Source organism: Mixophyes fleayi, chromosome 6 (assembly GCF_038048845.1).
Source record: "Mixophyes fleayi isolate aMixFle1 chromosome 6, aMixFle1.hap1, whole genome shotgun sequence".
NCBI lineage: Eukaryota > Metazoa > Chordata > Amphibia > Anura > Limnodynastidae > Mixophyes > Mixophyes fleayi.
Genome location: NC_134407.1, coordinates 91,766,613 through 91,793,952, shown reverse-complemented (window position 1 = coordinate 91,793,952; position 27,340 = coordinate 91,766,613). Strand labels below are relative to the sequence as shown.

The 27,340-nt window shown below is 43.0% G+C and overlaps 1 protein-coding gene and 1 long non-coding RNA gene across 6 annotated transcripts in view; one reads left to right on the top strand and one right to left on the bottom strand.

Annotated features, from left to right (window-relative positions):
- Nucleotides 1–27,340, bottom strand: part of LOC142160338 (uncharacterized) — a 480,167-nt gene that overhangs the window by 206,564 nt on the left and 246,263 nt on the right. The window lies entirely within an intron of this gene.
- Nucleotides 1–27,340, top strand: part of LOC142161434 (protransforming growth factor alpha-like) — a 45,733-nt gene that overhangs the window by 16,807 nt on the left and 1,586 nt on the right. For 2 of the 5 annotated variants that reach the window (XM_075217039.1, XM_075217037.1), the window contains exons 2-6: nucleotides 22,093–22,186; nucleotides 23,703–23,750; nucleotides 24,048–24,165; nucleotides 24,707–24,853; nucleotides 26,633–26,694. In XM_075217039.1, coding sequence (XP_075073140.1) covers nucleotides 22,156–22,186; nucleotides 23,703–23,750; nucleotides 24,048–24,165; nucleotides 24,707–24,853; nucleotides 26,633–26,694 — 406 coding nt within the window. In that variant the 5' untranslated portion in view covers nucleotides 22,093–22,155. Of the gene's footprint in view, nucleotides 1–18,717; nucleotides 18,784–22,092; nucleotides 22,187–23,702; nucleotides 23,751–24,047; nucleotides 24,166–24,706; nucleotides 24,854–26,632; nucleotides 26,695–27,340 lie in introns of those variants that run through there. The other 3 variants (XM_075217038.1, XM_075217040.1, XM_075217041.1) reach the window with 3 other exon arrangements.

Sequence of the window (27,340 nt, the reverse complement as noted above, 5' to 3'; positions counted from 1 at the left end):
TAAAACACATCTCCCTCTCAGTCTTATTGATACATACATTATAATTTACCTACCAAAATCCTCAATTTGCATATTTAAAATGGGAAGTGGCTTGCTTTCGAACAGCTGCCGAGTGTTGAACAGCGTTGCAAGACAGGAAACATGGAGCACAGGACTTTGGCGCACAGACAGCCTTGGTCCCTCTGTGCCCAGACTAAGAGAATGTAACTGCAAACTTGAATGGAGAGACGTGAAAGGCTACAGCGCTGAGCAATCAGAGCGCGCCTATCACACAGCTGAATGCGATCACGTCAGTGAGGTAGCTTAGAGTAATTCTCTTTACTTAGTGATCGGGGTCAGAAAGTTGTATCCGGGAGGTTACAGCTTATTCCCGGCATCAGAAGCAGTGGAACGCATGTGCGTTCCACAAGTGCAGGAAGTTCGGCATTTGGAACGCAAGTTTGCATTCCAAATGCCGAACTTCCTGCTTTCGGTGACTGCTTCTGATGCCAGGAATGAGTTGGAAGCTGGTGAGATTAAAGTTGTAGTAGGGCACTGTGTGGAGTGATTGAGCCTGGGCATAGAGGCAGGTATCAGTCAGCTACGCCCCCCTGGGCTTACGCCCTGGGCAACGGCACCGCCCGCACCTGGGGCCAGGAGAGGGCTGGCAAACTTTAGCCCAGGGGGCAAGACTTGACTCCGCAGCCTATTTTAAATGAAAAAAAAAAATTCAGGTGGCCCAGTGACCCAGCTCAAGGTAGCCTACTATGGGACCATAATGATAATAGCCAAATGGTCAGCAATGGAAAACATGCTTTATTAGTCAAATAAAGCATTAATGCTTTCTTGTTTTGTTTTTTAAATACATTTTTTGGGACATTTGTTTTATATTTTACATTTCTTTATTTTCAAAGGAAGATAAGTATTAGAACACAATGACATGCACTGAAACTGGGGGAAGTAGGTTCAGAGGATATTTGATGAAAAATCACTTCACAGAAGAGGTTAAGCAGAATAGCCTTGCATCAGAGGTGGTAAAGGCTAATACAGTAGAGCGATTTAAACATGCTTGGGATAGACATAAGGATATCCTTAATAAGAAATAAGGATTAAATAGAGTTTGAGGTTACCATAGGTTAAAAATCGGGTAGACTAGATGGGCCAAGCGGTTCTTCTCTGACGTTAAATTCTTTGTTGCATACTTCCATCCAGTTTTTTGTAGTGTGTGTACATCTCCCCACCAAAGATGACTTGGGTGGCCTGTGAAAAAAGGTGATGCTCTTGAGAAAACGTTTGAGGTCTTCTTCCATTACCCATTGCCATCCAACTGCTGTACGTTGGTATTCTAAAGTGTGTTGTATTGTATCTTATAGAACTTGCTTTTATTTTTGTAATTCATTTTACGTACTTTATTAATTGTAATGTCATTAATATTGTATTCTATGTGAGTTTTCCTAACGTGTCTTTACATGCCGTTTGAAGCAAAAAATAAAATTATTAGGGATGGAGGGAAAATGCGCTTACACATCCATGCTGTGAAAATTGTCTTCTGCTATATTTCACACTTATGTAGTATCTTAGTAAACCATCTCCAGTGGTAGGCATCATTGAACGTAGGGAAGGACAAACCTATGAAATCACAGGTTGTGAAGGAAATAAACCTTGGATGTTTAGTTAAGTAAGCATGGGAGAAGATTAAAACATCATACAAAGTGGTGTTTATATATAATTGAGTACAGTTTTATTTGAATAGTTGTTTTTTTAATTTCCTAACACAAATAACCATATAAAGGATATATAGTGGGTTCTCCAGTTTCCTCCCACGCTCCAAAAACATACTAGTAGGTTAATTGGCTGCTATCAAATTGACCCTAGTTAGTCACTCTGTGTGTGTGTACTTGCATTCATATGCTTGTGGGGACATTGACCTGTTTACACACCAACACGTGGGGACCTGAGTCATATTGGGGACAAAAATCAAGACTAATCAATGCAGGGGAACTTGCTGATATGCTCAGCATAAAAATCTGGTATGTCCCCGCGAGTCACATTTGTCGGAACCAAAGTGTGCGTGTGTCCAATGTGGAGGGGAGAAAGTGTGTGTGCATCCCATTGCTAGAGGCCAGTATTACGTCCAAATGTATAGCAGGAGCAGGAAGAGGAATTAACTGAATCCCGCCTGCGCTTTGTACACCAAGCGGGTAAAGACACAGTTGAATCCATCTGCTGATGAAGGTAAAGCGGGGACAGTGAAGCATGAAAGAGCCCACCGGTAGCTCCAACTATAGCCCAGAGAGCATTGGAGATGAGTATGCCACTGACACTTCGAAGGAGAATGATTCAGACACCAGTGGGGATGCCCCGTTGCCCACCAGCACAACAGAGTGCAGGTACCCAGAGATGAGTTCTAGGCACATCTTTGCAATAGGGGCAACTTTGCACACAATGCTGAGGCAATGAGGGCAGGCCATTGCGTTCTGGTCCTGTGTAAACTTCCAGACAATAATATGGATGCTGAAGGCTTCATGCACTGTGTAGCCTGCCAGGGCTTGTTTGCAAGGAAATACTTGTGGCGACACATGAAGAGATGTAAGCTAAACCGAGGGGGCAACACGCTCACACCTGGCAAGAACAGAGTTCAGTCACTGTGCGACTTTCCTCAGCCTGTTCCACCTGACATCTTGCGATGGCTTTTGGAAGCTCTTGACTGACATGACCCAGGATGAAGTCTTACTCGCAGTCAAAAATGATCGATGCATCATGCAGTAGGGACAGCATCTGTTCAATCGGGTTGGATCAGATATTGGCAGGCATGAGTACATCCATCAGAAGCTTAGAGAAATGGGCAGGCTACTGCTACAGGCCAGAAGAGGAGAGGATGGAAGACGTTACCGCCCCATCGAACTTTCATTCGATGGGGCATTTAAGATGACCTCGCTGGCACTCAAGATAGGGCACAGCCTGCATAAGCATTTTGGAGTGCTGAGCAATGATGGAGGGCTGCACTGCTGCGTTTGAAAACATACGAAATTTCAGGAAGCTATATGAGGAGAGATGAAACGTGCTGATCTCATTGGCTGCCTTAAAAACTCTTAAGGAGTCCTAGTGGAACATGCCTCAGTTCTTACCTTTCACGGAAGATGTGAAAAAGATGCACTTGTACCTCGATGAGAAGCAGCAAGCCTACAGAAGTGGGCAATCCACCAAGCCTACGGTTAACCACTGGGCACTACTTGCAAAAGTCAACCTGGCACAGGGAAACTTGTTCAATCAAAGAAGGGAAGGGGAAGTTTCAAAAATGTTGCTGACTACCTTCTCCTCAAGAGATACCTCGGATATCCACGAAGATATGTCCCTTGCGCTTTCCGAGGTTGAGGGGAAGCTCTGCCGGCACTTCACTTGCATTTAAATCTGAGGAAAATGAGGGAGAAAAGTCCCCATCCTGCTGATACCAGCCATACAAGCTTCAATGGAACTTCTCGCAGAAAAGCATGACAAATGTGGAGTGGATAGCCAAAATGTCTACGTGTTCGCCAGACCAGTTGCCTTGTCACACTTCAGAGGCTCTAATTACATATGACTGACCCTAGAGTGTGGGGCCAAGCATCCGCACTCGCTGTCTTCCAAGAGAAGCACATTGTCACTCTCTCGAAGGTCCTCAACCTAAGCGACACAGAACTGGATCAGTTGGCAGACTTCCTTGGGTACAATATCAGGATGCACCGGCAGTATTACCGCCTCCCAGAAGGTACCCTCCTTCTCGCCAAGATCAGCAAACTGTTAATGGCTCTCGAGAGTGTCAGACTGGTCGAATTAAAATGCACATTGATCCGGACGGTAAGTGAAAAATCTGGTGTCTGATGTATGCTTTTGACTTTTACCTCTGTCATTTACATATCTGTTTCTTTTCAGAACCGAACCAGCTACAGAGAGACATGTCGGATGATCCCCCGTGACAGAGGGACAAGTGGCCAAGCGTTTAGTCAACACTTCCACGTCAGAAGAGATGTGGTGTATGGACCTGACAACACGGGACCAGTGCCCAGCCATGGCTTCCACAGGTAGGTGTAGCACACAGTTTTGCTAGGCAGAAGAACTTTGCTTTCTCTGTATTTTACAGAGCCATAATGGACTACTGTATTACTTTCAGGTTGCAAAGAAGTGCGGAGGAAATCCTGGGACAGAAAGGAGGTCCAGGCTGTGGAGAAACACCTGATGAGGTTTATACAGCCATGCCGAGTGCCCGGCGTGCCTCATGGCTGAACCATCCATACTGAAAGATCATAACTGGTCGGGGGTGAAATTCTATATAAAGAACTGCATAACAGCTTTAAAGAGGGATCAGATTTGTTGAAATGATGCAAAGTGGTTGAACAGGCCTGTAGCCTTCATGGCTAGGTGTCGGTGTAAGCAGGCATGTGAATGTGCTCAAACTGTCAAAATACATGACACTTTCCCCATCTTGCAGTCCGTGTCAGTACTTTATGCAAAGTCAAAGTGTAAATCTCATGTGGTAACTCTGGTGTCAAACCGCTCCTACACATACCCCTATGATTGTTCTGTCGACAAGGCATTAGGAAAGGGGTGTCCCTATACGCCATGTTCCAGACATGGATCCTCACGATGCTATAAAAAGAAGTATGTGTGTGTTTGTGTGTGTGTGTGTATGTTAAGGAATTTAGGCTGTAAGCCCCAATGGGGCAGGGACTGATGTGAGCGAGTTCTCTGTACAGTGCTGCAGAATTAATGACGCTATATAAATAGCTGATGATGATGATAATGATACATACTAACTGAATAATTTTCATCATTCTATGGCAAAAAGATAATACTTGTGTGTAATAGCAAAAGAGCATATAGTTACAATACTGTGCTCAGCAAGGTGCATGGTACTGTGAAATTGTAAAAACATGGCGTGCTTCGTATGGCCAAGACCATAGTACAGTGCATGATATGGTATAAAATACCAAACCAACAGGATTTTATTTACTGCATGCTTGCCTACTTTTTGTACTTGATTGTAGCATGGTGAGAAACTGCCACATCTGAGGAAAGGTTAACCTCCTGGGAGTCAGGAAGATGTCTCACCCATTCCCAGGGACCCCCACAAGAAGGTATACACTTTGTGGCCTCTACCACGCAGGTCGGGGTCCCCTGAGAGAGTACTAGGCAAGACCAATAGGGAGAACCCAAATGTCTGAGATAACAGACCGAGAGAATAGCTAGTGGGCTGGATACAGGAATATGATAGTCTGCTGTTAGACAGTAAGCACTGCGAACAGCGGAGCTGGATTCAATCCTGCAATAAGCTGCAGAAAGACGATTATAACTGCAAACAGTGGAGCAAGTTACAAGGATGCGATGGTCTGCGGGCAGGTTGCAACCACTGCAGACAGCAGAGCCAAGCTGAAAGGAACAGCAGAGCGAAAGCAAATAATGTCAGCAATGGTGCAGCATACAATATAGCAGAGAAACACTAGGAGAGCACAGAGAGCCACATCTTCTTACTAGCAGGAGCTTGACACAAAGAAAAGCACCAGGGAGTTTCCACAGGTGCTTTAAATATCATGTTAGTGTGATTGGTAAGCCAATGAATGAGAGACAGAAGTAATAGAAGGAGATCGGATCTTTGCATGTGCAGACCCGAATCCAAAATGGCGGCCGGGAGCTGTGACTCGCGGCGCTCAGCACCAAAGAAGACAGAGGTGGGAATCAGGTAAGACTGCCGTATTCCGGCTAGGGGGACCACGGATCCGGTGTGTGACAATTCCTTTTTGAAGGCAATTTGGGAGTGTCACCTGTTCATCTATCTAGGGCTGTGGAGGAGTTGAAAGTAAGTAAGGGAACAAATAAGGTTTAAGGTTACCATATGTTAATAAAACAATGGGCATACTAGATGGGCCAAGCGGTTCTTTTCTGCCGTCAAATTCTATGTTTCTATTTAAACTTGTCTTTTTCGTTTGTACAGGCTGACGAATCCTGAATAAGTCGGCTGTAGTTGGTCTCTGTCTATTTAGCATTAGGGCCACAAGATTGTGTGTAGAGCATTATGTTGTGAATTATTTTGCCATATCAACAATAATGCAAAGTAAAAAGCAAGAAATTCTGTGTGTATCACCAGAAGGGTGCCTGTGCCACTATAGATAAATAGAGATATGTAGTGCCTGTTCCCATGTTCTTAAATGTTACCACATGGGGCTTATGTTTTACCTTGTAATTGTACCCTTTGGGAGTTACAGTCGACTGGGCATGTTATCAGCATTAGCCCTAGACCAAGAGACTGGCGCCACGCACACTACCTGGAACACTGGTTGCCCTGGAGCAGGACTTGTGCCCAAAACACTACCAAGGGTTAAACTGTGAGGCAACCCATGGTATCCTCTTATTAGAGTGATGGTGATGACATGCAAATCTATCGTTCCTCCCGACCTCTCTCCCGCCTTCCTAACCCTAGTATCTAGCTGTCTATCTGCTATAAGTACCTGGATGTCACAGCACTTCCTCACACTCAACATTTAAAAATTGGAGCTCATCATCTTTCCTCCTAACATATCCTGCCACTTCCTTCTCCGTAACATTACGAAAATCCGTCCCTTCCTACCTCAGGAAGCAACCAAAATCCTGGTCCATTCACTCATCATTTCTTATATTGACTATTGCAACCTCATTCTTACTGATCATCCTGTCTCTCACTTTTCTGACCTTCATTCCGTTCAGAATGCTGCGGCTAGGCTCATCTTCTTCTCTCGTCACTCCTCTTCCGCTGCTCCTCTGTGTAAATCCCTTCATTGGCTCGCTATATGTTTCAGAATTCAGTTCAAGCTCCCTACCCTCACTTACAATGCCCTTACTAACACATCTCCACCTTACATCTCTAATCTTGTCTCGAGGTACATACCCACCCCAACCACTATGCTCTGCCTCTGACTTCCTTCAAATGCTCACTCAAAACTCACTTTTTTAAGCTCTATTTTTAATGGATGTATTTCAGTTTTAAAGATAGATAGACAGATAGATAGATAGATAGACAGACTGATTTCAACTGGAATCAGTGCCCACATATGGCTTAATTTTTGGTGGTTATTATATAGTATGGGTAGGCAAGAAAAGTGCAAGTGTTTTTTTTTGTTTTAAATTTAAATTTTATTGGGTTTTACACACATATACAGGTTATACATGTACAACCAACAAAATGGCATGGTATGTTATTGACACTGAAAAAATTACATCCTGGTACCAGTCCAAAATGCACTCAGAAATCTGTAAAGGAGATATGTCAACCCTTATACATACCTGCTAAATAACCATATAAACAATAACATATAGACAAAGGAAAAGAGGGGAAGAGAAGGGGGGACCACATTAGAGGGGGGGGGTCTAGCAAAATTCCTCATTTAAGCTTTAGTTTAGTTTAAAGCTCTGTCAACCTAGTAGGTTATGTATCTGCCGGGCACACAACGCACCCAAATGGTCCATATAACCAAGCCAGCCCTTGGGTGCAAAAATGGGAAGGAACAAAACCACTCAATCAGTCAAATTTGAAATCGGGGACTCTGGAGAGTCCAGAAGTTTTAACCATGGAACCCAAGTAGCATAATACAATTCAAACGAGTCTTTGGTTGACAGCTGCATCTCATCCATGATCCTATAGTGTTCCAATCTATTAGACCAGTCCCGAATACTCGGAGGCGTGGTTGATCTCCATTTCACTGGGATTACTGCCTTCGCTGCTGAGATAATAAATTTTAAAAGAGATTTTTTAAAACTTGATAGAGGCATATCAACTTTATTTAACAGTCAAAACACCGGAGTGTTGGGTATGGTTTGACCCAGCAACTTCTGCGTGGTGCTCACCACCCGGGACCAAAACATTTGCAACACAGGCAGGGCCGGATTTACCGCTAGGCAACCTAGGCACCTGCCTAGGGCCTAGCGGCTCTCGGGGGGCACAGCTGGGGGGGACAGGAGTAATTTTTAAAAAAATGGAAAAAAAAATCGGCCCCTCCCCCGACTCGCGGGGGAGGGGGGGCTTTGGGTGCCGCGAGTCGGGGGAGGGGGGGTGCCGCGAATCGTGGGAGGGGGGTCAGGTGCCGCGCCGGCAGCCTCTTCTCCTCTCAGTGTCTCAGTGATAGAGAGAGGAGGAGAGGCTGCCGGGACCCGACGAGCGATCACGTGACTCTTTCTTTTTTTTTTTACATCTGGACTGACGGAGGAGGAGCAGCGCGCAATAGAAAGGTAAGTAAAACAAGGGACATAAGTGGTGATGGTGAAGGGGCACAGAAGTGGTGATGGTGAAGGGGCACAGAAGTGGTGATGGTGAAGGGGCACAGAGGTGGTGAAGGGCACAGAGATGGTGATTGGCACAGAAGTGGTGATGGTGATTGGCACAGAAGTGGTGATGGTGAAGGGCACAGAGGTGGTGATGGTGATTGGCACAGAAGTGGTGATGGTGAAGGGCACAGAGGTGGTGATGGTGAAGAGGCACAGAGGTGGTGATGGTGATTGGCACAGAAGTGGTGATGGTGAAGGGAACAGAGGTGGTGATGGTGAAGAGGCACAGAGGTGGTGATGGTGATTGGCACAGAAGTGGTGATGGTGAAGGGCACAGAGGTGGTGATGGTGAAGAGGCACAGAGGTGGTGATGGTGATTGGCACAGAAGTGGTGATGGTGAAGGGCACAGAGGTGGTAATGGGCACAGAGGTGGTGATGGTGATTGGCACATTGGTGGTGATGGTGAAGGGCACAGAGGTGGTGATGGTGAAGAGGCACAGAGGTGGTGATGGTGATTGGCACAGAAGGGGTGATGGTGAAGGGCACAGAGGTGGTGATGGTGAAGAGGCACAGAGGTGGTGATGGTGATTGGCACAGAAGTGGTGATGGTGAAGGGCACAGAGGTGGTAATGGGCACAGAGGTGGTGATGGTGATTGGCACATTGGTGGTGATGGTGATTGGCACAGAGGTGGGGATGGTGATGGGCACAGAGGTGATGGGGAAAGGGCACATGTGATATTGTGAAGGGGCAAAAGTGACAATGAAGGGGCACAGTGTGATGATAGAGGGACAAAAGTGACAAGAGCACATACTTGGATTTATGCGTATTATTTTTGCAAACAACTTAAGTAAGTATTTCTGCCCTGACTTCAATATTTATTATGTTGTTTTGACCCAACTACTTAAAAAAATGGGACTGCTTGGTAATTATTTAGGGGTGCCTTTTTCTGCAGCAGGGTGGCCTTGCTCTTTTCACATGTTAGGTACGCCCCCAAAGATGCAAGCTACGCCCTCACCTCCTTTGGCGGCATGCCGCCGCGCATGCTTTCATATCTACTTAACTATAGGGGTATATGGTAGGCATGCGGCGGCACATGCTTTCACTTCTACGTAACTATAGGGGTATATGGTAGGCTGCAAAAATATAGTGCTATGGATTGTTTCAGGGAGGGGGCCCAAAAACAGTATCCTGCCTAGGGCCCTATGAGGTCTAAATCCGGCTCTGAACACGGGGCAGTCCCACCAGATGTGCAAAAGAGAACCAGAACCCTGGTTGCATCTCCAACAAGTATCGGGCACCCCGCGGAAGACCTTCGCCAGCTGCGCCGGGCATCTGTACCACCTGGTTAATTATCTTATAGTGGGTTTCTAGGATTGAAACATTAGGAGAGCACGCGTGAGCTGCCTGAAATATTTTAGACCAGTCTGCCACTTGTAACTCAACCCCCAAATCTCTCTCCCACTCCTTGGTAAATTTTTGAGGGGATACGAATAGATGTTCTACCAGAAGCTTATATATGATTGAAAGGGGATGTGAGGGACCTGGTGACCTGAAACAAAGAGATTCAAACACCGTTAAACTCCTAGAAGTGTGTTGTTTCGGGAGACCCTGTGACAGAAGGTGTTTAATCTGTAGGTATCTCCAGATCTCTGCATTAGGCAAATCCCATTTGGATTGGATCTCTGTGAATGAGAGAGCCCCCATTGCACCCACCAACTGGCCGACACGATGGATCCCTGCTTGGGACCACTGTTTGAAAGCTAGCGGGGTAATCCCCGGAGGGAACATTGGGTTATTACATCAGCATCATCATCATCATTTATTTATATAACACCACTAATTCCGCAGCGCTGTACAGAGAACTCACTCACATCAGTCCCTGCCCCATTGGAGATTACAGTCTAAATTCCCTACATAATGGGGTCAGTGGGGAAATTGGAGAGGAGATACATGGAAGGGCTCTAAGCTTAGACCATTTCGCTAACGTGGGACCTAAAGTAGGATGAGTAATCTTAGGAATACTGGATAGCCAGAGTAATGTGTCAGCCGGTGATTCCAGAGAAAACAACTCGATTTCCACCCATTGTTTCGACCCGACCCTACTAGACATCTCCATAATTCTAACCAAAATTGCTGCATCATAATAAGAAGAGAAGTGGGGAAGTTGCAGTCCTCCCAAGTGTCTTCGTCTAAATAATATTTCATGCTTGAATCTAGGGCGTCTCGCACACCACACAAATTCTTGCACCGTTCGTTGGATGCCCTGAAACCATGAGTCCGGCACGTGGATCGGTAAAGTCTGAATGAGATATAAAAGACGGGGAAGGACATTCATTTTGATTATATTGACCTGGCCTATCCAAGTAAAGTTCTTACTCTGCCACTCCCTCAAGTCAGCTCGGACCCTGCCCAAAAGTAGTCTGAAATTGAGCTCATAAAGACATGTGAGGTCACTAGGGATTATCACCCCCAGGTATTTTAATTGGGAAGGGTGCCAAATGAAAGGAAAGGCGAGTTTCAGCCCCTCTACCACCGAAGCTGGGGTCTTAATATTCATAGCCACCGACTTACTATAGTTAATTTTAAAATTAGATAACACGCCAAACTTTTGAAACTCCCTGACCAAATTTGGTAAAGAAACAACTGGATTGGAGATAATGGCTAAAAGGTCGTCTGCAAATAAGGCGAGTTTATGCTCTTTCTTATCAACTTGTATGCCCGAGATATTTGGGTTGGCCCTGATAGCTCTTGCCAATGCCTCCATACACAACACAAAAATAAGTGGTGAGGGCGGACACCCCTGTCTGGTGCCGTTGTTCAACACGACTGGCTCTGACAAGTCTCCATTTATTTTAATCCGAGCCGTAGGTTGTCGGTAAAGTGCCAGAATTCTGTGAAGACCAACCGGTCCCAGACCCAGGTGCTCAAGGATCCCTCTCATAAAAGGCCAACTTACGCGATCAAAAGCCTTCTCTGCATCAGTGGACAAAAACATTGACGATGTTGCTGAACGAGAGGCCAGGTGAATCAGGTCTATCACCTTGGTAGTGTTGTCTCGAGCCTCTCGACCTGGGACAAAACCCACTTGATCTGCGTGAACAATTTCTGGGAGTAGCACTTTTAATCTATTTGCAATAAGTTTTGCATACAGCTTAATATCCACATTAAGCAAGGAGATAAGCCTATAGCTCGCACATTGGGAGGGGTCCTTTCCCTCTTTAGGGATCACAGTTATGTGTGCTTCCAAGCTCTGGGAGGAGAAAAAAGTATCCCTGGAAATCGCATTGAAGGCCGACTCCGTTAGGGGTATCAACTTGTCTTTAAAGGACTTGTAGTAAGCAATGGTAAAGCCATCAGGGCCCGGACTTTTACCCCCACGTGTAGATTTGATAGCCTCCCTTAGCTCACCCTCGGTGAAGGGTTGCTCTAGTATGTCACTGTCTGGGCTTGAAAGAGTAAGAAAACCCACCTCCTTCAGATATGTCGAGATCCAAGCTGAATGAGTGGAGCCATCTGCACAACCAACCTGGGTCTCAAGATTATATAGTTTGGTATAGTAAGTGTGGAAAGCACTGGCTATGTCCGAGGTCAGTTTACAGTCTCGGTCTTTACCATCCTTAATCGAGGCAATATAGGCCCTTGCTCGTTGTTTGCGCAAGGCCCTCGCTAACATATAGCCCAGCCTATTACCCCACCGGAAGAAACGATGTCGGCACCTACTAAAGTCTAATTTGACTTTATCATTTAATAGCTTGTTAAGTGCCGCCCTAGTCTCAGTTAGCTTATTTAACAGGTCGTTGGTCGCATAGAATTTATGTGCCGTCTCTAAATCTCTAATCTCCTGTAATAATTGATCACGTCGGGCCGTACGTTCTCTCTTAACACGGGAGCCTAATTCACTTATGTGCCTCCCAGATAGTAATTCTGGACACCTCAGGAGTATCATTATCTGTGATATAGTCATCTAATGCTGCAGCCAATTGATCTCTATAAGTTGTGTTTTGCAGGAGAGACTCATTAAGGCACCAGGTGCACTTTTTGGTCATGTATTAAGTGAGTTGGATAGTTCTTGATATCGGAGCATGGTCTGACCAAGTTATTTGGCCAATGGATGATGCTAAGAGAAAGAAACAGATAGTCAATTCGTGAGTAAACATTATGTGGATGGGAGAAGAAAGAGTAACCACTTTCTCCAGGGTGTTGAAAGCGCCATGTGTCGACCAGTTGGTGTTCATGAAGTACTCGTCTGACCTTTCAGTGGTGAGATCTACGCAATGTCGACCGACCATTAGAGGTGTCAAGTTCTGGTTGCAGGGTCCAATTGAAATCTCCTCCTACAATCAAGAGTTTCCTCTGCTAGCTCTGCAACTTTTTCGAAAACCTGAGATATAAACAGTGGTTGACCCTGATTAGGCAAGTATAAATTGACGAAGGTATACATTACATTGAATAAGCTACATTTAATCAGGAGTGCTCTTCCTTCAACAAGGCGAAATTTTTGGATGTTCGTAAAAGGGAGTCTCTTAGAGAACAAAGTAGCGACACCCAGAGTCTTACCCTCGCTATTATTGCTGAAATATGAATTAGTATAGAAGCCATCTGAGATCCGAGGGGCCATTCCTTGCTTAAAATGTGTCTCTTGGATGAAAACTACATCTGCTCCCATATTTCTCATTTATTTTAATGCCCGTGATCTTTTCTCACGGAGATTAAGACCCTTAGCATTAAGTGAGACCAATTTGAGTTGAGCTGTCATGGGGGATCTACATATATCGGAAGAGCGCCTCTGATGTCAATCAAACAAGCATATTGAATCAGCAGTTGTAAATACCAGGTAAACCTGAGCTTAGAGAGTAATGAGAGGATTGTAAGAGTTGACATTACCAGGAGGACTAGGGAAGGAAAGCCACATGAGGAAAAAAACAATACAGACACAGACAAACCTAATGACGTATAAAGACATAACAGATAATCCACAATTAAACCGCTCCAGGGAAACGGGAGAGGAGGAGCCACTCCCATCTCTCAGAATTCTTGTTACGGTGTGGGGAGAAAAGGGGGGGTTAGCGACAGTAACCAGCAGAACAACCTATAAAAGTAGCAAACATTATAAGAACTTTCAAAACAAAATCAGTATCAATACCAATATTAGTAACTAAAGCACAGTAAATCTTGTGGTTAGAAGATCCTCCGATCTAGACAAGACCTGAACTCCAACTTGCCAAAGAAACGCTTGAAGAACAAAGATTCTGTGCCTAATAGCGATCCGGGTCCACATCTAACTATAACAATTTAGGTGATCATCTACAGGCCCATGTAAAGACATGGAGAGACAAGGTAAGCGTAGGAGTTCCTCATTCCCATGCCCTGGTCACCAGATAGAGATCCACACAGATAAGCTGAGATGGGCAACCTTGTGCAGAAAGAGGAAGCTGTACCACAAGTTTTATGGTTGAGAGTACCTCCAGTAGGAATAGCCCAATAATTTCAACAAACCAGAGAAGAAACTTGAAAAAACAACACTTTTCTTTGTGCAATGTCAGGACAAGAGCTGGGTACATATCCTTTGATAGCCGTTTCTGCGCACATCCTCAGATAGAAGAAAAGTCAGACAGCATAACAGGTATGGTGGACCATTCCTCCAGTATCTCTGTTACCAGAAGGAGCCTGGTATAAATAGGTTGAAGAAAGGCCGTGCAGCCCAGCATCATTAAAAGTATCAGTATAGTGCCGGCCCCGGCTAACTGAGTGGCTAGTTGACCCAGAGATTACCTGATCACATTGAGTACAGGAAAGAGGCATCTCCAGCTAAAGCATCAAATTATGTGCCCACAGACTCTGGGGGATCCTGCCTTCTTCTCCTGGAACTTCCCGAACTTCACGCCGTTTGTCAGGAATCTGGACCCGTCGGCTGCAATCGGGCGAAATGTTGTTGCCATTCCGGCAGTGGCATCGCCTGTATTCCCAGCTGCGAACAAAACGGATTGATATTTTGAGGTGATCTCAGAAACTCGGTCTTTCCATTATTGGACACTTGTAAGTTAAAGGGAAATCCCCATTGATATTTAATGTTCTTGGCCCATAGTGCATCAGTTAAAGGTTTAATCATACGACGCATCTGCAAGGTATTCCAGGAGAGATCCTGAAAGATTTGAAGCCTGTTTCCATCATACTCTATGCCGTCCAGGTTTCTCGATTTTTGGAGAATCGCTTCCTTCTGTACGTAATAGTGCAAGCGACAGATCACATCTCTTGGTCGCTCAGATAGGGAACTCCTTGGTTTCAGGGCCCTGTGAGCCCTATCAAATTGAATACTTGTAGAGAGATCCTGCTCAAGAATCCCATTGAAGACTTTAGAAAGAAAGGCAATTAGATCTTGTGTGGGTTTTTCTTCAGGGATTCCACGAATACGCAGGTTATTCCTACGGCCCCTGTTATCTAGGTCATCCACTCTACTTTGTAGGGAAAGAAAATCTTGAGCCTGCTAAGCTACAGTGTCACTGAGAAGATCATGCCGAGTCGTAGACTCATCTTTAAAGTCCTCTAATGTGGAAATTTTAGACGAGAGACGAGATAACTCCGCTTGTAGAGTGGCGACTTCTTTTTTGACAGTATCTTTAAGACTGGATTCCAGTAACTCAAAGTCTTTCTTAGAGGGAAACTCAGCCTTTGTTTGTAGAGATTTGACTAATTGCAGAATCGCCCCAATCTCTTGACTGGTGCTTACAGGGCATTCACTAGATGAGGAGTCAGTTGGGGTAGCCATTTCTGCGACCTTAGGTGCTTCAGGCGAAGCTAGTGGGCTATTATCCTGTTCCAAAGGAGCGACTGTAGGATGTAGATATTGCCGTATATCTTGACGTCTAGGAGTATCCACAGATGTTCCGGGTTTCCGCTTAGACTGGCTTTTCTTATCTTTGCCCATTAGATGGATGCACCAAAGTCAACAAGTGGAAAGTGGAGATAAAGAGATTAAGCTTAGATTTATTATAAACCGGTTATCTGCTTTGTCACATGTCACTTCCCCCCAGTGGATGGATCACTCAGCCATTTAGCCAAGTCGCAATACAGTATAGATAGCCCTTGTGGAAAGGCGATGCACCATTTTTAGAAGCATGGCCGAAACCGGATGAGCCAACTCGCCCCAGTTTGCGCAGGGCGCCTGGCTATAGGTATAACCCGATGAGGCACTCTTGAATCCGTCAGCCTGATGTATACTGGGAGAGAATTTTATGATCTACAATAGCAGAGCCTGCATCCGGTGAGATTCACCACAAGGTGGCGACAGAGACACACTTTTAAAGCTGTAAGAATCAGTGGCCCTGTAAAGTCTGCCTTAGTGGGTGAATAAAGCACATAGACGTACACTGACCAGAGGAGCCAGCTGCCTGGAAGAAGATTCCAACTGAGTATTGGAGATTTATAATGGCCTGTCACTCCTCACTTGCCGGCAGCTCTCAGGGCCAGGAACCACAAGCAGACCAACCAATCCGCCGACTACTGGGTCTCAACAGGCGCAAGTCTCACATACAGGCAGAGCGCCCTGATAGATCCCACTACATCGAGGCTCTCTATCCTCAGCGGGGGTCCCGGGACCCGCGACTGGAAGTGCGGGGCCGGTGACTTCCGGTTTCGCGGCCGGAGCAACTTCCACACCAGCAGCGCCACAGCCTGTATCCAGCTTACCCCGCCGTGTGCCGTAGTCTTTTCCGGAGACAGGTAAGTGCAGAGTGGCATATTTGTTGGGGAGCCGGCGGTCTTCCTCCCTGTAGCAGAAGGACGTTTGCTGGGGCGATGAGATGGAGCAGGTCACCACCAATATCCAGGGGTCCCAAGTGTAGAGGCGATCCCCAATGGCCTCCGGTTACCTGTCTGAAGCTCCGGTGGGCCTCAGCGCGACCACTCAGTGCCAAGTCAGGCGCAGTTGTTTCTAACAGTCTCAGTAGGCCCCAAGCCAGAAGGTGCTTTGTACGGTCTCCCCGGGCACTATAAACACACTTTGAGGGAGCAGGCGTACACCCATCCGCATCAGCCAGGCTCACAGGGTACTCAAGATGCTTAAGTCCTCCGTTAAAGTTTAATTTTTTTCACCCTCCAAGGGGAGCAGATTAAACTTGCGACTAGCCAATATGGCCACCAAGCCACGCCCTGTGCAAGTGTTTTTTATTAGCATAAACTTACCCAAATGCGATCTTGCATATTGAAGGCATTAAAAGTAATAATATTTCACAGCATTAATACAGTTATGTACTAGACTGGACAATGGTAAGCAGAGGCAGTACTTATATGTGTTTACTATGGCTATACACATAGCCAGCTTCCACACTTGATTGGCAGATTAATGCATCATTAATGCTAAGTTTGATAACAGTTGTGTACCTCTACACTGGTAGAGGAAACCACTAGTTACATGTGTTTACTATAGACATTCACATAAGCAGCTCTCATGTCCCAATGGCATAAGACTTCTTTAATTATACTAAATTTTTGAGCAGGTCTGTATTACACTTAATTATATAAGGGAGATGTGCTTTTAGTAAAAAGTAGCTCTCTAACTTCAAAAGTACATCAAAATAGTATTAATACTTAGATTTAAAGGTGTTCTGGGATAAATTAAATACATTTACAGCTTCCTAGCAGTCATCTCCTTTTGCCTCTATGGCATTGCATATTTTGTCCTAATGTGCTTTCATATTTACATGTCACCATGTTTCCATTGGCTAGTACCTTAAAGTCAGATGTCTGTCAAGCAAACTGACCTGTCACAGAATTGCTTTGTGAGGTTTAACATCTTTATGACATCATGATTTTAGCAAAGCTGTCAGGTGCAGTATGATACAATCTTGCACAGCAATTTAATTTTGGATATGTACATAAATGAGAGAATACTTCACATGAAATGCAGGCCATTGCCAAAAATCAGCTATATTAGGAGAGTGAGAATAGAGGTGGGGGATAGTGACAGGTAGGAGAGAAGTGGAGGTGACAAGGGGAGAATGGTGATTACGTTCATAGCTCCATATAGCATTTATGTCCTCCACACTCTGCCCTTGTCCCAAATGTTCCTCCATCATTCTCCACCTGACACATAGACCTACTCAATTCATAAAACACCCCTGCTGACCCTCTAGTCACATTGAGATGAGCTGAACCGTTAGTATAAGTTTTGTGTTACAAAGACACCCCCTTATTATTTTCTTACCTCGTCCCTTTCTGCAATATCTAAATATAAAATTTTGACAGAACCAGTGGTCGTAGTGGTGGTTTATACGGGGGTATGCCATAGCGCCACCTCCTACTGCCTTCACTATAATATTCCATTCACTTGTATTCCAATTACATTTTTATACCGCCTCTCCTAAATTTCCACTTGTTCAGGACATTATACAGAACTAGAGATAAAATAAAAACAAGGGTTCTGGTAATTACAATTAGTTAGGACCTCTGCTGGTCAGCCTCTGTAATGATTTCTGAGTTCTAGAGGATCTCATACATTACTAGATATGTTAGCAGTCTGCTGATGAATTCGTTCAAAATCGTGGATCCCTCCCTGTTCTAGCACTCAGGCGGTTACCAACCCTTTTAAATAAATTAAATTTAGCCATTTTGCCCTTGGTTAATATGCCTTTGCAAATTGTATATATTTTTTGTTATCACTGTGAATATAGTACAACATTTTTCTTAACATGTTAAGTGTATTGAGATACTTATTAGGAGCGCTAATAATTTTTAACAGAAGTTAGATCAAAAAGAAACAATGCGTGAAGATGTAATTAATCACAATAAACGTACCGTTACCTTTTTCATTTGATCAAAACATACACTACTTTAATTAAAAAGTACCTTGCTGTGATGTTTGAAGATTGATCTATCACAAACCCTGTAAAGCAATTTATGCATTGCTTTGATATTTAATACTGCAAATAAAAATGAAACTGTTTTTTTTTTTTAATCCCTGAAATTATACCAGTGCAAGTCAAGGTCATCAACATACAAACATGTTAAAATACAAAAATATTAGTTTTTTATGAATTATTAGACTTAAAAACCACTAATTTATGGGGGGGAATAATTTTTTAAGAATGAATTTCCTTTATTCTGTTGCCTTATACAGTTGCCTCAGGTTGCTTTATTATAAGCACACCCTTAGTATTTGCTATATAAACTCTCACCAGGAGAGGTCGTTGCATCCACTTATAAATCCACACTGGTACATTTTTAAAGAAACCATAAACATGATTTCGAGAGCAAAAGTGTACTAAAACTGCAATCTTTATAAATGTCCCCTAAGTAGTTCCTTGCATTTGTTCTATACAATGTCTGAGCAGGCCTAAGTAATGGTTATTGAAGTACTTCAGCATTGATTAGGTTAATTGCTTGAGAATCTTCTAGTACTCAGGTGTTGTCACTCCTTGAGAGCTTAGTATAAATGGACTGGGCTTTTTTTTTTCCCTTTCTTTTTCCAAAAAAAAAAAAAAGAAGGCTTTATTTTTTATTTTACTTTTTTATAGTGGTGTCTGGTCCCCAAGTGTGAGTTTGAATTAATATATGGTTGTGATGGTTTAAGGTTCTTTTGCAAGCTGCAGGATTATTCTTTCTCTGTTTACCAATAATGATTTATTTTCATGTGTTTACGGACTTGCTTGCAGCCAAAATGCAAATGTCCACTATATAGCATCAGGGCTATATACATATTGTATATATTCAATTATAATTGGTGTTTTTCATGTACACTTTAATTTGTGTAAGAAGCTTTTTAATGGTTAGGCCTTTGATACATAGTTTGTTTTCTGCATTTTATCAAGGCTAAGGACACTTTTATGAATTTTATCTTTCCCATCTAGGTGGGTGGGGGTGGTTCAAACTTCTACTGTTTTGTGAAATTGTTACATTGTTTTTGTTCTGTTTTTGCTTTTGTCAGGTATGTGCAGGGCTGCCAAGAAGAATTCAGGGCCCGGGTACAACAAATTCATGGGGCCCCCCTCATAGTGAAGTAAGCCCCAAAATTTTTTTGCGCCGCCTTACGGCGGCGCAAAAAAAATTAGGTATATGGTCATATATTCAGGGGCGTGGCTAGCCAAACGGCAGTGCAAAAATTTTGGGAGGTGCGGTCATGCATTTGGGGGCGTGGCAAACGTGCCATTGGGGCGTGGCTAACATAAAAACCACTAGGCTCTCAATTCGCCGGAGCGTCACATATGTTTAAGCACTCCTGACTTTCAGGACATCTACCACCACAGGGTAGTATACAAACAATGCAGTGTGTACACAAACAGTTCAGTCTTGGCCTACACCTTACATTGGACACAACATTCACCAAAAATTGGTATTGTCCCTACTAGAATCACAACATTTCACACACTGTGCTGCTCTCTCCTACCTGTTCTTCTCACTTTCTCCACCTGTGGCTGCTGCTTTCTTTAGTTGTGGCTTGTCCGGATCCAGAAATGTTGAAGGACCTATTTTGAAAAAAAAATGGCTACATTTAGAAAATTACAGCCAGCCCCAGCGTTAAATCAATAGCACCCACGATTAATAATTAGGCCTTCCTCCAGCTCCAATATTACAATAATGTGCCCCTTCATCATCGCCATGCCTTATGATCACACTGTGCCCTCCATGCTGTTTTTGCCCCCTTCATCTGGCTCCCCTTCATCAGACTATACTATGCTGCTCCCCCCCTTTTTCAATCCCACTGTGCCATGCCTCCCCCCCCCCTTTGTAACCCCACTGTGTCATGCTGCCCACCATTTTTTAACCCCACTGTGCCATGCTGACCCCTGTTTATTAACCCCACTGTGCCATACTGCCCCGTTTTTTAACCCATCTGTGCCCCTCTCATTTTTTCACCCCCTCTGTCATGCTGCTTTCCCATTTTTTAACCCCTCTGTGCTCCCCCCTCAATTTTTAACCCCTCTGACATGCTGCTTTCCCATTTTTTAACCCATCTGTGCCCCTCTCATTTTTTAACCCCTCTGACATGCTGCTTTCCCGTTTTTTAACCCCTCTGTGCTCGCCCCTCAATTTTTAACCCCTCTGACATGCTGCTTTCCCATTTTTTAACCCCTCTGTGCCCCCACTCATTTTTTAACCCCTCTGACATGCTGCTTTCCCATTTTTTAACCCCTCTGTGCTCCCCCTCATTTTTTAACCCCTCTGACATGCTGCTTCCCCGTTTTTAACCCCTTTGACATGCTGCTTTCCCGTTTTTTAACCCCTCTGTGCTCCCCCTAATTTTTTAACCCCTCTGACATGCTGCTTCCCCGTTTTTAACTCCTCTGACATGCTGCTTCCCCGTTTTTTAACCCCTCTGTGCCCCCCCTTATTTTTTAACCCCTCTGTCATGCTGCCCCCCCCGTTTTTTAACCCCTTTGTGCCCCCTCATTTTTTAACCCCTCTGTCATGCTGCCCCCCCGTTTTTTAACCCCTTTGTGCTCCCCCTCATTTTTTAACCCCTCTGTCATGCTGCCCCCCCCCCGTTTTTTAACCCCTCTGTGCCCCCCTCGTTTTCCTCCCTTCACTTACCTTTTCTCCTCTCTTGGTCTTCTCTGCTGCTCTGTGCTCCAGACTGACTGAATGCTGGGCATGACATGATGACATCACACCCAGCATTCAGACAGTCTGAATAGAGCACAGAGCAGCAGAGAGGAGGGATGCCGGCTCCGCGATCAGGTGAGTATGTTTTTTTTTTTTTTTTTAAACTAGCCTGCTCCCCCCACCAACGACCGAGCCCCCCCCCCACCCCCCCCCCCCGCCAAAAAAAAAAAAAAAGGAAAGGAAAAAAAACGTTTTCAAAAAAAAAATTAAAAAATTTAAAAAAATCAGCAGCGCAAGGGCCCGGGCCGGGCCCCCTGACATGCCGGGCCCGGGTAATTAGTACCCGCTCCCCCCCCCTCTCGGCGGCCCTGGGTATGTGTGTATGTGTTTGAGTAACATGTTTTACTCTGTAAGCGAGCATTATAATTGCATCACATGCCCAGACACTTCCCCACACTTGTTACCAGTCTGTGTCCAAGTGAAAGCCAAGCTGTTTAAGTAATGCAATCAACTGTCAAAAACAATGTTTTGTTCTTATTTGGGATGGAGGAGTTATTTTTTCTTGGAAGAAGCCATACAAATTACATTAACAAAACAAATGTTTAATGCACTAGAAATATACTAAACTGTGCAGGTTTTCCAAGTTGTCACTAACACCCAATCTTATTTTCTTGTAGAAATCTTTTCTTTTCTTTTTTTTTTTGTTAGTGCATAGATGTAAACCATATCCAATTTCCAGATTTCCATATCCAATTTCCAGATTTCTCTGGAAATGTGCCTGTGTTTCAATAACAACCAATGGCACAATTATTTTTCTTATTTTCTTGACAATTAATTTCTAAAATGCAAAGTACACATTCACTAAAACTGACATGATAGGGATGGTAGTGTCCCAAAGTGCACTGGCTCAACAGCATTGAATGGGTGATTTTTGCCATTAGAAAACCATTGTTCTATTTGTGTTGTAAAGAAGCCTCTACAAAGTAACCTGTGTTGTATGGTATGGACATCATAAAGTTATTAACTTTTCTATATAACACTTCAAACCTATATATTTTGACTTGTTTGCCTATATTAATCTACTCTAGTAAAGAATCCAGATTAAAAATTAAATCTATTTTAATTGACTGTCTCTCTTACAGCTTTGGTTGTCGACATAAAAATTTTGCATGTGCAGTATGTATGTGAGGACTGCCTTGTGACAGCAGTGGTGTTTGGAAATTGGTGTGTTATCCAAAAAATACTGACGGTTTTACTAACCTGCAAGAAACGCACCTAATTCGCCCTCTGTTTATTATCTAGGTTAAGTGGAGAATAAATTCTTGCATGCGCTCTTGAAATCTATCATAGGGAGAAATATCAACCATGCTTGGAGAGCTAATTTTGATTATTGCAGGTAAGAGGAAGTGTGTGTGTGTGTGTGTTTTTCCCTCTTTCCCTTAAAGCCAAGTCAGACATATTAAACCTCCAACTATCAGAATTGCAACTGTCTAATATTGAGATCTCTGGTTGGGAGATACTACCTTGCTTTGGAGCTGCCAATTCACTTGCTGCTAGCAGGAGAAGTTTATTAAATCTCAGCGTTTAACGCTTTTGCAGATCAGGAGTAGCCGATTAGGAGTATCTCATTGCCACTGTTTTCTGTAGGCTCATGATCCTCTGACTCACAACTCGTGTTTTTATTATAATGTAAACACCTGCAGATGGAAGATGCTGATCATTTTACAAGCCACATTCTTAAGGTAGAAATCTACAGAAAGTTTCTACATAGAAAGTGTACAGTCAAATGAACATGTATAATCGTGTAATTGGAGAAACCAATAAAGTTGAGTCTCCGGAACTGTGAGAGTCGAGGGACAACAACAGTTCTGCTAGATGGAATTAGGAAGCACCTATTATAAATTAGCTTCTAGTTTTCCCTTGTCCCATCATTGATTTGTTTAGTACTCGTCAAAGGGCACTGATGTTTGCTCAAACCTGTTCCAATAGATACACAATACCAGCAAATTGTTTTGAAGATATTAGTCACTGGGACATTGATCTTGGGGCCCATAATCCTCTGCTGTTCACAGGGGAGTAGTATAAACTGCAGGCCCATCTGAAAATCTCTCAGATTCTCTGGAGTTTTGCTTTAATTTTCAAATTACAAAACTGCCCTTCTGTAGTTCTTAGATTTCCACATTGGATCTTGTATTAACATACACAACAAACCTTATATTCCATGTAATTGCATTAACCCTAAAAGTACATGTTTGCTATATGAAGCTTCAAAACATCCATTTATGATCTAACTCTTCTCAAGGTTGTTTTTGGACAACAGAGTTTGAATGGAAAATATCTAGGACTTTCTACTGCTCTGGGCCACTACTCCAAATGCTGCATTATAATCTACCACTGGAGTCCAGTTTAAGGGTTTGTTCTTAGAGATACACATGTAAGAATTATTGGAACACTGCGTCATTATGGAGATCTGTATCATTTGAAAATCCTGGCGTAGTCGCTACAATGGAGGGCATACTTTAAGTTATATAAAAGAAGCTCGGTGAAATAAGTAGAAGATTAGGCTTTTGATCTACATCAACTCCCCCCATTCTTTTGTGACGTGCTAATATTGGTAAGCTGCTTCCCTGTCAGTTTGTCTGTTGCTGCTTGGAATAGAAATATTGGATGTTGTGGTGTTTCTATTGCAGTTCTTCACATGTAACAGACCAAATAGGAGTACCCACTTATCCAAACATTTTCGCGTTGCTCTGCATCACCTGATACACTGAATATGTCAATGCCCTCTAAGTTTTTAAATCCTTTTATGGTAGTCTTGAAACTATAACCACTGAAATAAACCTTTTTCAGTGTTTTCAATTATCAATGAATGTGAGCAGTTTGCTTAAGTGGTTTTCCCTTCTTCCAATAAGGTATATCAGCCAGTTTGGCTCAAAACTCCAGTACTGGAACAGAGCACTGTAAGTAGCCGTCTAACCTGTTAAAACCTATAATTTCAGATAAGTGTTGGTGAGGTGATACTAGCTCTTAAATCTTTCACTCTACATGCTGACACTTTCAGTACAAAGCTAATCTTGCGGTTTATCTATATGGAGGTGTAACGTTATCTTGCAAATTATAGGTTTTGATTGTCACCTTTATTTTGAACCCCACAGCTACAATACAAAGTTGTAATACAGATTGAGTGAACAATATAGACCTGCACCTATATTTTTATGCTTCAGATATGCAAAATTATTATTTTATTTTTTTTACAGTCTCCATTTCTACAGCGACCTCTCAAATATTATTTGCCCAATGCCCAGATTCATACACCAACTACTGTTACCATGGCACATGCCGTTTCCTGTTATCAGAATGGGAGGCTTCTTGCATGTAAGTCCATGCACTGCGGTTTGTACATTTAATAATGTTTCTTTTTATAACATTTTCAGTAGTATTTAAGCTAGCAATCGTATTGTGTAAGGATTTTCTATTTATACTTCACATGTTATATGTAACCCTATATAAATCATTTCTGAGAAATAATTGTGGAGTACAACTGTAAGTGTTCTGTGGTCTCCCTTTCACTGGTATTCCACCAATAGCAATTTGCAGCCATGCCAGCGCACAGAGCTTGCATTGTTTGGAGATGAGCACTTGGTGGAAGATTTGGGGAGGGCGGGGGGGGGGGGGGGGCTGTATAACTTTTACACCACTCCATCATGGCTATTTGTTACTGCTTGATCAAGTTTAGTCTGCCATCCCTTGCTGACAGTGACTGGCTATAATTTAGGGTTGTCCATGATGTAAGGCTGATAAGGATCGTTGTCAGTCAGTACAAGCCTCTAACAACATAACTTTATCATGAATGGAAAGTTACTTGTGTACTGTATTACAAAGTGTGTATATTTTAAACTCCATTCTCCTTTCTTAGATGTTCCAAAGGTTATATTGGCACTCGATGTCAGTATGTGGATCTGCTGCAGGTCATGGCTGGTGATCCACGGTCCTTTGTGGTGGTGCTGACTGTGACATTTTTTGTTGTACTATCTTTGATAGGTAGTGCATGCCTTGGTATATAGTGAGTATTAAACACCCTTATATCTTCAACGGTATCGTCACACATTTACTGTCAGTTACAGCTATTTATTATAATCCACAATTTGTGCCCTTTTCAGTGTCTACATCTATTAGCAAAGCATTCAAATTCTCGATAGTTTATATTGCTTCTGTATTTGGTGACCTCACTACAGCATTAATCGGTTTTTATGTTGTCATGTCTGTTAGACCTTTATGCATATTGTGCAATGTTCTAAAGAGAATGTTAACATTCAGATTTGTCCCTGCCACATAGGAGCTTACATTCTAAATACTCCCCTAACCCGGACAAATAGTTACCAACTTTTGAGGTGGAGAAACAAATGTATAAAAACTTGATGTGCAGTTTTCAGTCTCTTGAAAGAGAATATTCTGTGCGGTGTAATGGCTTTCAGATGTGCCAGTTAAGAAAGCTAGAAGTTAGTGCAAAAGTAGAAAGTGCACTTCTTTAAATTAATGAAATGTGTAAAAGGCAAAATAAAATCATTTGAAAAAGTGTAGTCGGGAACATGAAGACCACTATGTATGTGAGAACTAAAGAAAATGTTGTCTGGCACTCTAAAGCAAACAGATACATCACTGTCACCATAACCAGGAGAATGTTTTGCACAATATAGCTATATTGGGATAAGGAATCTCCTGTATATGAATCACTAGTATTCCTAGCTTGTGAAACAAATGTACATTCAGGGTGTCACATTTAAAACCCTTCCTGAGCCTCCATTTTCCAGGTGCTGCGTGCTTTGGAAAATGGAGATTCGGGTATACTAAGGACTCTCCAATTGGGAAAGCTCCCTTCTCGTCCCTTGCACAAACTATAATATTCATTTGTATTCAATACCCAGTAAGCGGCTTCTTGTGAATGGAACATGACTCGAGTATTATATTGCTCTCTTGCATATTTCATTATTTTCCACATACAGCATAGGTCTCTAGCCTGCACAATTTTATCCAGGGTTTACTTAAATAATGTTCCAAAGCAACACAAGAAACTTCTTGTCCAGACTTAACCTAAAATACAATTTTTTTTTCCATCATCCTACCAGCAAGGTAGAAATGTAACTTAGGGGTCCATTTATTAATATATTCTGATTGAACTTCTTTTCTATCACCACTTTGCACAGCGATAGAAAATCACCCATAGTCATAATTTATTAAAATCTCACCCAGGTAGCTGAGTAATACATGGCTGCCTTGGTGATATTGTCCTAGAGCAGTAAGGGTTAAGTAATTGCTTGGTTGGGCTGGTTTTGAGGGTGAGGAGGGAGCTTTACTGCTTTTTTCTAAGAGGCTAAAAACAAAAATCCTCAGTTACTTCCATTGCCAAATGGGGATAACAGAAGATTATACTGCTGTGATACTTCTAAATAGGCTAAATAGGCTTCTCTATCCTTTGCATGGGTAGGGTACAGCAGACAAAACTTGGTGATAGTACTGCTATAGATGGTGGTGACCCATTGATGTATAGGTCAAAGCCCTGTCTCTGGCGAAAACTCCTGGTTTAGCAAGTGATGAGTCTTTATACCCTTGTATAATTAGGGTTATAATAGGGTTAGACATATGCTGACAGGAAATGTGTATGTTCATTTTCTGAGACTTCTGGATTTATTTCCTCATAGAATCATGTAGGTTTGTCAGTCTAGTGTTGCATTTAGCCAGGAATAACTTTTCCCAGCATAGATAAAGTAGTATTCAGTCTCATATAAGTTGTTCTATGCTCAAGCTCATAAGAAACTTTGAAACTTGACAATGTTTCTTATAGTTTATGCAGGATAAAGAGAGAACGGAGCAGGCTAACTCTTCTAACAAATACTGATGTCAATGGTAAGTGTATTTATGGAAGTAGTCCATTTATGGTATTCTGAAATGCAAGAATAGAAAGAATGAACATTGAAATTCTGATATCGGCATTGTCTGTGTTCTAGAGTAAAACACATTGAACAGCTTAAACTGCCCATAGAGTAAGATTTTAGTTTATTTAATTGGGTTAATTCCACCTAATCAATCAACCATTGCATAGATAATAAAACCAAGACTGCATTAAATATGGTAACAATACCCCTTCCCCTGCCAACCCAATCTGCATGTGAGTTACCTGGTCAAACTCGAAATAGTAGTGTACTGCATGCAGCCAATTTCTGTTGCATTCTGATTATACTGGCTCAGGGGTAAATGCAGTTTTTCTAGAGCAGTGGTTGTCACACAGTCAGTGGGGCTGACCAGCATGCAAGGGAGCATGACTATCATTATAGACATTGTTAGGCTGCTTTCCATTTTTTACAATCCTCTTCATATACACTGGCAATGTTGCATGCACTACACTGTGCATGCAAGTCCCCCTTCACAAGCAGAGCCGTTTGAAGTAGGACATACCTCCCAACTGTCCCTGTAGACGGGTCAGTCCTCAAAATCAGGATAGTACATTTTTACAGTTACTGTTTTCACTTCTAGTCTCTGCTGCTTGTGTCCT